The sequence below is a fragment of the Crocodylus porosus genome, unplaced genomic scaffold, assembly GCF_001723895.1.
Source record: "Crocodylus porosus isolate Cpor-Errol unplaced genomic scaffold, CroPor_comp1, whole genome shotgun sequence".
NCBI lineage: Eukaryota > Metazoa > Chordata > Crocodylia > Crocodylidae > Crocodylus > Crocodylus porosus.
Window position 1 is genome coordinate 18,172,838 of NW_017728907.1, and position 14,202 is coordinate 18,187,039.

General features: G+C 48.7%; 1 protein-coding gene across 2 annotated transcripts in view; it reads right to left on the bottom strand.

Annotated features, from left to right (window-relative positions):
* ASTN1 (astrotactin 1) overlaps nt 1-14,196 on the bottom strand; it is a 207,519-nt gene extending 193,323 nt beyond the window's left edge. For both annotated transcript variants that reach the window (XR_002100181.1, XM_019530886.1), the window contains exon 1: nt 13,905-14,196. Coding sequence is in view for 1 of the 2 variants with exons in the window: in XM_019530886.1 (XP_019386431.1) it covers nt 13,905-14,193 (289 nt within the window). In the remaining variant the exon portion in view is untranslated. The remainder of the gene's footprint in view (nt 1-13,904) is intronic.
* Nucleotides 14,197-14,202: the final 6 nt, after the last annotated feature.

Sequence of the window (14,202 nt, forward strand, 5' to 3'; positions counted from 1 at the left end):
TCTTTACTGTCCGAGCCCCCAAGGTCTGGAACAGCCTGCCATCGGAGGTGGTTCAAGCACCTACATTGAACACCTTCAAGAGCAAATTGGATGGCTTTCTTGCTGGGATCCTATGACCCCAGCTGATTTCCTGCCCTTTGGGCAGGGGGCTGGACTCAATGATCTTCTGAGGTCCCTTCCAGCCCTAATGTCTACGAAATATATGAAATCTATGAAAATCATTGCAGCATCCCCGTGCTTCACACTGCAGTGTGTCAGCATCCCCGTGCTTCAAAATGGTGGCAGGGCACTTGAACTAAAGCTCATTCAATGAACTTTATTTCATGTGCCTCTGCTACCAAACTGAAGCACAGGGACTCTGATACACGAGATGTGGGAGGCTGCTAGAGCGCAGTAATTACCGTGCTCCAGCAGACTCAATTAATCACATCTGCTCCAATGCACTGTAATTACAGTGTGTTCGAGCAGTCTGTGCTTATGCATAGGCATCCCAGATTTAGAAGCCCAACTCCCATGGATGTCAATGAAAGTTAGGTGCTTAAATGCCTTTTGAAAAAAATCACCTAACCCTGCATGTATGTCCATCCTGACACTTAGGGCCACTGTCAGAACCACCCTTCTGTCCAAACCTGTCAACCGTCTACATTACATATTCCTTATCCCAACCCCAATGGCAGCATAGCCTGGCCCTAGAAGCTCTAATGGGCATCAGATGCTGGGGTCAAGCTTTCCCCAATTTACTTGCCCCATCTTGCAGGGTGCATTCAGAACTCACCCAGGTTTTGCAAGCCACAATCATGGGTCTGCCCAAAATGATCCCACTATTCCCTGTTCCTATTTTCCAGACCATCTGCAACCTACTTCATTTTGCTAGCCAGCATTCTCTGCATAGTGTCTGCCTTTGGCACACTAGCTATTAACCTCTGACATGCATGCCTCTTCCCTGTTCTATCATCCTTTGTCCCAAGAATCGAGCTGTTATACACTTAGTGGCCCCACTCTAACCACTAAGGGAGGCTTGTAGTTTCCTGGTGGGCCTAGGCTGTATAACAAATAGGCCTGACTCTAGAGCCAGGCATATAAGGAGAAATAAGAAGTCGACATCCTGATTCCAAGGAGGAAGAAGCCTGAGGAGCAGAAAGCCTACTGTTCCACAAGCACCGTTCTTCCAGGAATCAGTCTGTCTCAACGCTTTGCTTACAGCTGCCACAAGATAATATGGAGGGGGGTGCAACTTATATGGTGTGGACCAGGTGAGAGAAACCATCAAGATCGACTCTAAATAACAGCATAGATGCAACGTGAATTCCTTATCTCAGGCATTGAACGTGCACCTCCTGAATCCTAGCCTGAGGCTATAACAATGCCCTCCTCCTCCTCTGGTGCTGCAGCATCTGAGTTATCCAGAGATGAACAGAAGGGGAGCAGCATCATATGCAGCAGTCATGTGGACCTCAAAAGTTCTGTAGCCCACATATATCCATGCATCTCCCTCTGTTCTGGAGAAAGGCTACATACCCAAGCTATCTGCTCTGAACACCAGGGGCTATTCTGGTGTTGTTTGCATCTCCATATGGCTTGTCAAGTCACAGGAATAAGCAGGAAGCAGGGTGCCAAGTGAAATCATCACAGATGCAACAAATCCCTCCCACCACAGCTCTCAGTTCCTTTACCACACTGGAAGGGCAGCATCCTTCTGCCTCACAGCTGAACATACAGGATATTTGCCCTTTCTCTCCAAGTTGTAGCTACCCTCCTAATTCTTTCTCTCAAACCAGGCTCTCTCCTTTCCCTTCCCTTCCCCTCTCTCCTCTGCTAATAGCTCAGAGTTTTCCATGATCTTACTGCAAACTCATCAGTTCTGAAGGCACTTTGCTTTTAAGTTTTCAGGCTTTTTTGAACCTCTAGCTCAAAGGGAAGCTCAAGGGCTGCAAATCCAGGGAGATGAGAACCAAAATAAAATGTTGCCCTGACCCCGGCAAACCAGCTCTGAGGAATTTCACACAGCTCTGCTGCAGAAACCCTTCATCTCAAAACTACAGCCTCCCATCCAAGAAGCTAAATGAGTGGCATTTCCAAGTTGACATAGGAGAGAATTACATTATAAAAACAATGATTCTTGTGGGTGGTCTCTTTAATTGGACCCACAGCATAGTTGGGAAAGATACGGACAAACTTATGAGGACCCGGTACTCTTCCTCCCCTGGTACCCAAAAGCTTGTCAAAATCTCCTTGCCATTCTCATATGTCCTGGACCATCATGGATACAACACCATCCCAACACTATATACAGGAACAGATTTACATTTCAGCAGAGTGCACAGATGTGGACACGTGCACGCACACATACCCTCTTCTAATTAATGCCTAAAATATTTCCCACTGGACTGACACTACCACATTTTTCTAACACGAGCTTCTCCCTACTCTTCTCTGCAAACACAGCTCATTTCCAAGCACGCCACAGAATAAATGGTATCACAAATACTTGTGACAACTGTAATAACTTACGATCACTCTCCACGAGCTCATCAGAAATTAAACTAAAGAGGAGTATGTCACAAATACATTGCAGTTCTTCAGCCATTCTGTCTATATGTGAGATAAGTAAGGGATATATAAGGACCTCTATACCCATCACTAAATCAGAACTACCTGTAGACCAGACTGGAGCTGCTGTTACCAGTTCACAGCCACACTGGGCAACAGGTTAGGAGGAGAGGCAGATGATTTTATCTAACTGAACCTAATAAGAGAATTTAGGGAGGCAGAATCCTAATGACCCCATCTGAAACTGGACCAAGGCACTGGCAATAACTTTGTGTCAGATCTCCAGGCTGGAGCTGCACCGATTTACATCCACTGAAGCCATGGCCTATTGGCTTATACTGTAAGAACCATGTGAGTTTACAGGTAACCAGGCCCTCAGCTTTGCATATCAGCTGAACAATTGCACTCTTGCAGGAAAACACCTCCTGGCACTGCACTAGGGCCCTGGTGTAATACTTACTTAAAAGAAAGAAGCATCCCAATCCAGCTGTGCCTTGGCATTCCTCAAGAGAGATGATTCCCACAGAGGATCCTCTGCTCCCAAAGACACAGACTTCTAACCACTAACCTCAGAGAACCAACCCCCTCACTTACTGAGCTATTACCAGACTCAGCATGCTCTCTAGGGTCTTAAAGATTTTTAACAGCTCAGACAATTGCACATCAAAAAGCACAGAAAAACTCCCTTGTAAGAAAAACTCCAAAGGACCTTGCTAGTCCAAGCGAGAGCACCTTGAAAGTCTGGATGTAGCCCCCGTGCGGGAAAGTGGTTCTCCTCCCCTGTGAAAGCTTGCGCTGATAGGAAGCTGTTATAGACTTCCCTGATCCAGGTTCTAGCAAACTGAAGTGGGTAGCAAGTTCCAGAGCTGAAGAGCCCTGTCCATGAGCACTGCTTGCCACTCCAGAACAGGGGGTACCACATGACAGCAACTCTTGGGGGCAGCCCAGGAAAGGCCATCCCTGAAACAGCCAGGACCCTGGATGTGAATAATGGTCTACAGATCAGTATCAACACTGGCAGTCAGCACAGTACACAGGAGTAATGAATGTTCTTCAACAACCATCACCTAATAATGAGCCGACACATTCAGCATTAGCTGCAATGCTCAGAAGGGATCAAAATGGATCCCTGTGTCAAGTATGCTGCAGTGATCTAGCCACAATGCTGGGTGTACTCTGACCTACATTAGCTTTACAATCCTGGCTGTTTCAGAAACGGTCTCTCTCTTCACTATACCCAGGCTCCAGAGCTGGGTCTAAGGGTTTCTCCAAATCAGAAAGTTAGTTTGCAGTGACCCAAGATGGGAATTCATGGCTGTCTGGGTATTCTGCACTAACAAACTGTATGGACTCTCCTGTGATCTGTCTATGCCAGTGATTCTCAGCCTGGGTGTTGCGTGCACCCTGGGATGCCTTGAAATCCTTTCAAGGGGTGCCACAATACTAGCACTGCTAGGTGTGCAAACATGATTCACAAGATAAACCAAGAGATTTCAGCAAGAATTCATAGCGCTAAAAACCCGTTGCGTTCGTTCTGAATCCTTTGCAGCAGAATTGCTTGATTCTTTTTCTGTAGTCAAAAACAAACAAGTGAAAACTAAGAACTGGCATTTTCAGAAGGGTGTCTTGAGTCTAGAAAGGTTGAGAAGCATTGGCCTACACTGATATTAGTGACAATCCTGATAGACGTCCTCAATCAGCCTAAGTTATATGAGCCAGCCTTCTCCATCACTATTATACCTTACAGCCTTTTACTGCAGCACTGTGGTGCTATATGCACCATGTTGCTGTCCCTTAAGTGAAGCCCTTTTAGGAAATAGTCTGCCCACTACTTGTCTCTGCTTCTGGGCTCATCTCTCTTTACAGGCTGCAGAGAAGTTGGGTTGCTGTTGCGAGACTACCTGTACTTGTAGCCAATGCTACCCATCTAAGGTCTGAATGCACTACAGTACAGGCAGGAACAGGTGAAGGAAGGTTTACCAGACCTTCTAGGGCTAGGCTGGATTGCCATAAGGACTTGAGGCCATGGGCTTTTAACATAGGTGGCTGGTGCGTATAGCACAGAACACTTGGTTCTATCCCTGAATACATCTACAACCATTGTGTCATGCTGTTCCCCTGGCAAAAGCCCCCTCAAGATGTATGCCATATGTTGCAATTGCCCCTGTTTGTAGCATGATGCTTGCTGTGGTGTTCTAGTCATCTCCCTACTTCAGCACCCATAGGATCGGCTTTTTATCCTTATGTAGGCTGTACTAAGAGTTCAGGCCTTACCACAAACTCACTCCCAAGGGTTGCAAATCATTGATGTATTAAACTTGGTAGTGTTAGGAGATAACCTTGCCTGAGAGAACAACTTTGCAACTCCACAAGGACGCTTAACACATGCTAAACTGCTTGAAGGTGTGTCTGCTTGCCTTTTAACTGCACTTAGTAAGTGCCAGGTTAAAGATCTGACACCCTTAATGTCTTTTACCTCCAGTCACTAGTGGACAGGGACTCAAAGAATTTTAGAGGTCCCCAACTTCATTTTTCCCTTCAAAGTATTCCCAACTTTAAAGGTCATGGTACCTTAAAAATCGTGTCGGTCAGATTACCATCTTCTCTCCCAAACCCCCATCAATTCCAGCAGAATTTTACCAGCCTGTCTCTCTGAGCTCAAAGTACTTGAAAGCTTAGGAGGGGTCACTCATCTCTTGGCTTAGCAAGTGGGGTTTTGGCACTTGACAGAAGATGGAATAAGGCAAGCAGCGGAACTCAGACTAATGTCATTTTCAATCCTGGTACACAGTAAGAAGGGCCGTCACTGAGACAGCGAATCCTCATGTACACAGTCCAATGTATCACAACATCACTCACCCCCATCTCACCCTCCTTACATCACAGACATGTAAAGAAAGGAGAGTTAAGCTATAGCCATCTAGCTGCCCAAATTACTCTTCATCAAAAACAAGGAAGGAATATTTCACATCATACACTGTATTTTGTAGAATTCTTAGATTTTAAGGCCAGGAGGAAGCTTTAAGAATCAGCCATTTGGAAATCATGCATTATGCAGGCTATAGAGCTTTACCCAATACTCAGTGCAACAATACAGAAACACCATAAATCAACACAAGTGAAGCTACAAGTGATGTAGTTTACACCAGTCCATACACTGCTGGAAATTAGTCATCTGTTTACAGGTGTATCTCTATAGAGGTGACCACCTGTCGAAGATGCTATTACAGCCCCTTGCACCAGGCAAGCAATAGTCTGAATTGAGCAAACAGATACCCCAAAATGAAATGAAATAAAAAGTTACAGATGGACAAAACGCACACAAGTGTAATTTACAGTGGTGCATAATTACTCCTGACTTTCCAAAGGGTAAATTTATATTGGATTGGAGTGGCTTACACCAGTAAAGTCTGCATATAGGATGTCTATCCCACATTTACTCTGGGGAAATAAAAGAATACACCAGTGTATGTCACGTGTCCACACTACAACTCATGGGTTACAGTAAACCATAAGCTAAATATGACCCAAAAGTGTGCACCCATTGCAAAGCAAAAGTCAATAGCATACTGGGCTGTATGAATAGGAGCATCACTTGCAAGGGAAGGGAAATAATTCTTGCGATCTATTTTGCCCTAGTGAGGCCTCCCCTGGAGTACTGCATCCAGTTTTAGGCCCATACTTCAAGAGAAATGGGCACAAATTAAAAAGAGTTAAAAAGAGAAAGAAAGATTAAAAAGAGAAAGCAACTCTTTCTAATTTGTGCCCACTTCTCTTGCAGCATAGGCCTAAAACTGGACACAGCACTCCAAGAGAAGTGTTACTAGTGCCAAATAGAGTGCAAGAATCATTAGGTCTAGGAAACATGATTTATGAGGAAAGCCTGAATGAACACATATTATTTAGTCTGGAGAAGAGAAGACTAAGTGGGGATTTGATAACTCCTTAACTATCTGAAGGGTAGTCATACAGAGAGAATGGAGATAGACTATTTGTGACCACAGAGGACAGGAGAAAGAAGCAACAGTCTTAACTGTGGCAAGGCAAATTTAGGTTGAAGATTAGGAAGAATTTTCTCACTATAAGGGTGGTTACACATTGGAACAGGCAACCCAGAGAGGCCGTAAAATCTCCATCCTTGGAAGTTTCAAGAGAAGGTTAGAGAGATACCTGGCTGTGAAGGTTTAGCCAAGGATGATGCTGCCTTGAGCAGGCCTATTTGTTGTGCCAGCATTCAGTGGGCTTAGGCCCACCAAGAGAACTTTAGGGCTCCCTTAATTAGGGAGGCTACTGGGGACACTGCAGCTGAATACATGGGGAAGCTGAAATGAAAACAGGAACTGGAGTGGGGGCCAAAGGTTCATAATGACCAAGGTTGCATGCTTTCCACTCACTGTGGAAAAACATGGAAAGACACAGATTTTTTTCTCCTTTAATAGAGAAAAATGTGGAATTTCCCCTTGAAAGGAAAAAAACCACAGGAAATGGCGTGTTTCACCTTGCAGGCTGGGAGAGCTCTACATGTGTACACATGCATGTGGCAGCCAGGCAGTGGTGGAGAGAAGCTCCTGCAGCTCCCTCCAGGTAAGTCTATGGGGGCAGGGAAGGGACAGGGGGGACACAAGCAACATGTTGGGGGGGGTGTTAAGGGGCACAGGCAACACGGCAGGGGGGACATGTGCCCCTCCCCACCGAGATTTCTGTGCCCACAGCAGAGGAAGGGAGTGTAGGGCTGCAGCCAGTCCAGACCAGCTCCAAAGGAGCTGCCTCCATGGAGCTGTGGGTGGGACCCAGTATGGGAGGGAGTGCCATGCTGCCATGACCACCAAGGAGAAGCACTGTAGCAGTGGCGGTGCAGAATTATGTCCCCCATTGCTGCCAGGCAGGCAGGTGGCAACAGCGTTTTAAGACATGACTGGATGCTTATCTTTCTGGGATGATCTAACCCCAGCTGACTTCCTGCTGCTTAGGCAGGGGGCTGGACCTGATGATCTTGTGAGGTCCTTTCCAGCCCTAACGTCTATGAAATCTAGGGCACCTCACTTTGGCGGCCACGGCAGTACAGTGCTCTGTCTTGTGCCAGGTCCTGCCTGCTGGGCCATAGAGGCAGCTCTTCTGATGCCAGCTGCAGCCTCACACCCCACTGTGGATACAGAAATCTTGGGGGGGGCACATGCCCCCTCACACTCATACATCACCTGTGCCCCCCACTACTCCCAATGCGTTGCCTGTGGGCCCCCATGTGTCACCTGTGCCCCCCCTTCCCCCCCCCTTCTTCACACACTGGAGGCCTGGGGGTAGGGGGCAAGGGGTTGGGAGTGAGGGGTGCTGACAGGGCCAGGGGCTGTGGATCAGGAGTGAGGGGCACCGGCAGGTCCAAGGGAAGAGCACCAGCATATATGGGCTGCTCAGGGTCACAAAGCAGCAGAGGGGCACAGCTACAGCTGGACTTGCATCTTGGTGAGCAAAGGGGGCAAAGGGAGCTCTGATTTTCCATGTTAAAACACCAAAATCAAATGCCAAAATATATAGGTATTTAGAATTTATTTTATTATAATGATTGAGGCACTAGTAAACTTCAAAATTGCTTTAAGATTGAAAATATATCAATAAAACATCGTGTTTAACAGATACGGTGGTGTTTCATTTCAATCACGGAAGAATGCTGATTTGGGGTTTTTTTAATCAGAGAGATTGGGTTTTTTAATCTGAGAATTTGGGATTTTGAAATAGAGAAAATCAGGATCCCTGAAATGACTGCTCCAAGGAAGGACACTGAGCAGATCACACTGGCCAGTGCCTGCTGGCTCTTGAATGAGTCCAAGGAGCCAGTGGATGCCACCCACTGAAACTTTCCCCAGGGACATGAACAGTAAGGGACAGGAAGACAGCCCTGAAGGCAATGTGCACCCTCCTGACCAAAGTCTCCTTCCTCGTATATGGCCAGCTTAGGGAGGGCCAGGAGGTCCTGGGACTTGGTGGTCCTGGGACTTGGTGGGGCCATGGATGGGGAGCACATAAACAAAAAGGTATAGGGAGTAGTGCAGCCAGAACCCCAACAAGAGGTCCTTGAGGAGGTGGTAAAAGGGCTGCAAGCTTGTGTACTAGACACAGAACTGAGCCAGGGTCTCCTTCTGCTGACAGGAGGGGTAGGTATCACTAGTGTCTGTGAAATTTGCTAAGTATGTGCCTGTGTTGACGGCTCTGTGGAGGAGCTGCCAGCTGAGGTCTCCAGTGGGTCATAGGATGAGGGTAGAATACAGGCTTTTCCACTGGGGACCTTTGCCCTTGCCAAAGTTGTCCCATCACTTCGTGTCTGGGTGGGAAGTGAAGATGGGATGGTGGAGAGTGTGGAACATGAGCATGTAGAGCTGGTGGCAATGAGCTCTTTGGAAGCAGACCAGTTTTGTATCCCCCAGCCTGCTGAGGTGATGAGGTAGGGACTGCTATGGAGCCTGCTGAAGTAGGGGCCCCATGATGAGCACTGGGCTTCTGGAGGATACTGGTGGGAGATGACTGCCCTCATGCAGGACCTGTAGGATGTATGCAAGGACAGTGTCTGGCAAGGCAGTCTTTATCTCCTTGAGTAAGTGGCACTGTGCACACAGTGTGGGCAGCTCCATGTGCTGGCCCAGTGCAAAAAGGTCTATTTACCTGGCCAAGGCTCTGCCTCCCTCATGCAAGAGGAGGCTCAGGACCCCTGCAGAGACCTAGTGCCATCCTAACCAAAAAAAACCCAGTGCCCATCTCTGGAAACTGGCCAGGAGCTCCAGGGCCACAGGCAGGATGTAGAAGTGGTGCCAGAGAATAGACAGGATGAGCTGGTTGATGACCAGCACCCTCCCACAAAAGGAAAGGCACTGGAGCAGCCCTGCCAATGCCTGCAGTCTCTCAGACAGGTAGACCCTCAGGTAGAGCAGCAAGGTCACCTACTTTGAGCAGGGGGCTGGACTAGATGACCTCCTGGGATCCCTTCCCAACCAGCTGCTTGGACTTGAGCAAAGGAACAGGGAGAGCAGAAAAGCCAGCTGCTTTCCTCCCCTGCCAAAGAGGTCAGATCAGTGCTTTAATGTCAGGTCTCAGAGGAGGATTCCCACTTTGCCGGGCAGGTAGGTGGATTTGATTCAAGTCTTCCGGACATGCCATCACGCTCCTCCTCTCTGTTTCTCACACCCCCAGTCTCCTCCTCTCCCAAATCTAGTTCATCTCCCCCCAGCCTCAGTTCTTCTTCCCACACCCAAGCAGTATTTTATCACCTCTTCTCTTTGACAACTGTCCTCTTTTGGTAGCAGTGGGAAGGTTTCTAGGCTTTGCAAGGAGTATGTCACCTTTATCAAGCAACTCTGCATCCTTCAACCCCTACTCAGAACAGCTCTTCCTGAGGCTGCTGCCATACAGAGCTGGCCAGAAGGGAAGACAGGGAACTGATGGAGCATACCCGCTTCAAAGCCCAATAGCTTCTACATCCGTATGCCCACTGTAACCAGGAACAAGATATGGGCAGGCCGGAGGAGTTATTTCCAATGACATTCTCCTCAAAGGAACAAAAGAACATTTTTATCCAAGACTCTCCCCCTCAGTACCCTGCCTTCCATCCCCTAACAGTGATAACAGCTAGCTATGGTGAGTTAGGGCACAAGGGGTATCAGGGCTTGGTAGCAAAGAAGAGATCGTTTCTCCCTGTGAAATATCAAATTTTCATTAAAAACTCAAAACTTCAGAACATTTTAACTTCTGCATGCCAAGCATTGAGACGTTTTGAGTTTCGAAGGTTTTTTCAACTAAAGCTTGAATACTTTCTAGAAAAAATGACACTTTTACAAAAAACTTCTGTTTAATCCAAAAAAAATCATTTTCCATTAAAATGAACACTTGGCTAGGAAATGTCAGACCAGTTCTAATCTCAGCCCCTTCCTCAGGCTTCTTAGGAGCTGACTGGCCAAGGGCTGAATGAAGAAGCAAAGCAAAGCACACACAAGGCACAGCAAAGAGTTGGCCAGAGTATACAGAGCAAGATTTGACCACCACTGGCGCTCCAGATGCACAGGGAAGACTAGAAGTGGCAACTCACAGTACCCAAACCCTGGCAGACGGAGAGGGGGATCATCTGAACAAAGCCAACTATGTCATCATTAATAAAAAAATAATACTGATGTGGGGGCTATTTAGTACTGAGCACCATTCATGTACTCAGCATTGTCCACAGAAAGCAGCACACACAGAGCTAGCAGTCTAAAGCCCTGTTCATGGCAAAGCAGCCTGGGCCTGGACAGATCAACCTGACGTAAGAGCATGCGTAATGCCCAGATAATCTCCTGCTTCCAACCACTGCTTTCCCTCAAGCTTGATAGAGCAGAACTTCATTGAAAAAAAAAAATGGTTCTTGTCTCTACTTTCTGGGCTGTGAAACAATTTGGCACCTGGAGGGAAGGAATCTAAGGCCAGATCCTTATGTAGTAAAAATGCACAGCGCCCCATTGACTTCAAGCCCAGCTCAGCCCACCTGAAGCTCTAATGCCTAATTTCTTATGGAGATGTTCCCTTGCCCACATTGTCACTTGACCTGCACCACCAGCCTCATCTGCTCACAAGCACCCCCACATTTTCTCTCATCTCTCTCGCCACATCAAGGCAAACCCTTCCTGTTGATCACAGTTTACAAGGCTGCGTCCTGCCTCTCTTTTCAATCCTTCCTTGAAACCTTCTGTTTAAGAATTCACCAGGATCTGGTCTCACTCACGAGGCCGCCTGTAGCTAGTGAGACCGTTGTGACTACAGATATACGCAAACAAACCTATCTCTGTTGTCATCACATCTACCCCAGGCTGGGCCCATTTGTGCATGCCCCAGACACAGTGTCAAACCAGCCAGCAGTGCATTCTCTAGCAAAATGATTTTGAAGGACCTTGCCTGCACAGTGCCTAGCGGTGTGGGTCCCTGTGAGCTGCCTGGAGTCCTTAGGCCCTACAATAAGTAAATAAATACATGAGCAAGGCAGAATGGTGACATCCCCAGCTGGCCCCCAGGTCTAAAGATTTCACACCACCTGCAAAGGCTGGGAATATGCATCAAACAGAATTCGGTTTCAAGATACTCTGTCCACGTGGACAGAGCCAAACTAGACTGATGGCTCCTGGTGTGTCTACCTGTCAGCAAGTGCTTAGAGGGGGGTTGGAAGGGGAAGAAGGTGCCTGAAGGTTTGCTAACAGTGTGTCAGACTCAGTCTACCCACACTGCAACTCCCCTGAAGCCAATGGAGTTACACCAAGTATCGGTATAATGCATGCGCGCGTGTCCGTGGTTGTTGGCCCAGCCAGCACTGGCGGATGGTGCTGCTGCAAGTTGCCATGGCAACCCCATCAGGCCTCTCTGCAGCAGGCAGCAGCATTGGACAGAGCTGCACAGCGCACAGTCCCCTCCCTCCAGTGTCTGTGCCTGGGCCCTGCACTCGAGATCTTGTGTGGTGGGGAATCACCCTACAAAAAAACCTTTTCAGTGTTGAGCCATGGGTGGGGAAGGTACTCTGGCTTCTGGCATTGCCCCAACCCAGGCTTCCTCCAAGACACTGCACATACAGCATTGCCAACACAATGAACGCTGTGTATACCCAACATGTACATCACAGAGACTCGGCCTCCCTTGGCCCCAGACACACACATCACAGACACAAATGCCTTCGTGCACCTGCAGCGTAACGCATCTATGTGAAGGAGCTATTGAGCAAACTCAGCTGCCTAACCCTGTATTCAGAAGCATTATGTGAAGGAGGCATTTACCACATCATTTCCATCTCAACACCAGCGTTTTCATGAAAAAGGAAAACTACACATTAACGAGCAAGAAGGGGTGCTTTAGAAAACCCCTAAAGGTTTACTGCACTGTGTCAGACCACAGAAGCCTCAGACCAACACCCCAGACATTAGAGTTCACAGACATTAATAACTCTTCCGAGCATCATTGCAATCAGTGTAAAAGCTATGAGAGTGCATTTACCCCATCGCTCCCAACATGTAATAATGAATTCCCCCTACAGTTGCAGCAGCTGGGATGGATGAACAAATTTCACAGGCAAGAAGTCTAGCGTGCATGGATGTTTTAGAGGCATCAGAGATGAGAGGGTAAGAACAAAAACACTGCCAAAATGGACTGATGTATTAATTCTAGATGCAGTGGAGGGGCGTTCAGGTGCACAGGTAGTTGTGTCAGGCTGGGGAAGGGATTTATTAAAGTCTTACAGAAGCCTTGTGCCTATCTTTTAGGAGGCGACATGCAGGAGTGGGTATAGGAAGAACAGGGCTGAAGCAGTGTGTGGACAGGCATCCTGGGCCTAAGGAAAGAAGGGAGGCTGCATGTTTGCGACTGGAAAGTAATGCAAGGAAGATGCTGTCATGGCTTTGCAGCCTGGGTATGTTTTGCATGCAGGAGGCAAAGTGCAAGTGGCAGCATGTAATAAAGATGATGCTGAAGTTCTGATGGATGGGTGAGTTTTGCGGTCAGAAGATGAGGTGCATGTAGATGTCCAGAGCATGGTGTCTGTAATAAAGATGATGCCCCAGTTTCACACAGTGGGTGAGCTTTACATGTAGGAGGTGATGTGAATGGGGGATACTGGCAAAGTCTCATAAAAATGCAGCAGTGTACTGGAACTGATACATTGTGCCTTGCACTCAGGAAACCAAGGGCCTATGGCAAGGGGAAGCAAGAATGATGAAGCTAAGGCCTAACTCAGACTTCACCCTAGCATAAATCAGGAGCAAAACACTTGACGTCAGCCGTGTTGCACCGGCATAAAACCTGCATAAACAAGATCAGAGCTAGGCCCTGGGATTCATATGAGCAGATAATTCCTCCTTGCAGGCGATAACATGCACTCAGCTCTTTGGATGTGCTATGGGCACAGAACAGCGATGCAGCCGTGCGCCCACCCAGCACCGGGGGTGCAGAGACACAGAAGATGGGAAAGGAGGTGCGTGGGAATACTGCGCCAGGAGGAACAAGCCGGCTGGGAGGGGCGTGCACCACACACAATTCCAGCAGGGCTGTGGCACAGGAGTGAAGTGGAGCCGAGTGTCATTCAGAGGACGCCGGCCCACCTGTTCCAAGGGGCTTGCAGGCAGGTGGCCACAGGCATGTTGCTGCCTGCAGACATAGCACCAGCCATGCAAGCCATGGGTCGCGTTCAGAGATGCTGCTCGCAGGAAGTCACCGGGCTGTGGCTACCTGGGGTGGGGGCGCGGGTGCAGCACGCTGGAAGGAGCTGGGCATGGGGCTGGCCGGCTGGCAGCGGCGGCATGGGGCAGCTGCATGCAGGGAGGGGGGCGGGCGGGCGTGACTTGGGGCCACGGGGGGCTCACCCAGCACGAAGTAGGGCAGCTCCGTGTTCTCCAGGTCGTCCACCACCACCATCTCCCCGGGGAAGTCGTTGCGCACCGAGAAGAGCAGCTTGGGCTCGGAGGCCGAGGGGCTGTGCATGATGCTCAGGTCGTTCTCCCGCAGGAAGGGCAGCGCCGACACCGTGATGCTCTTGAGCTTGCACTCCAGCTCCTTGGAGGGGTCCGCGTCCGCCTCCGCCGCGCCGGGGGCCGCGGCCGCGGCCGGCACCCAGCAGCACGACAGCAGGGCGCAGAGCCGGGCTAAAGCCATCTTGAGCCC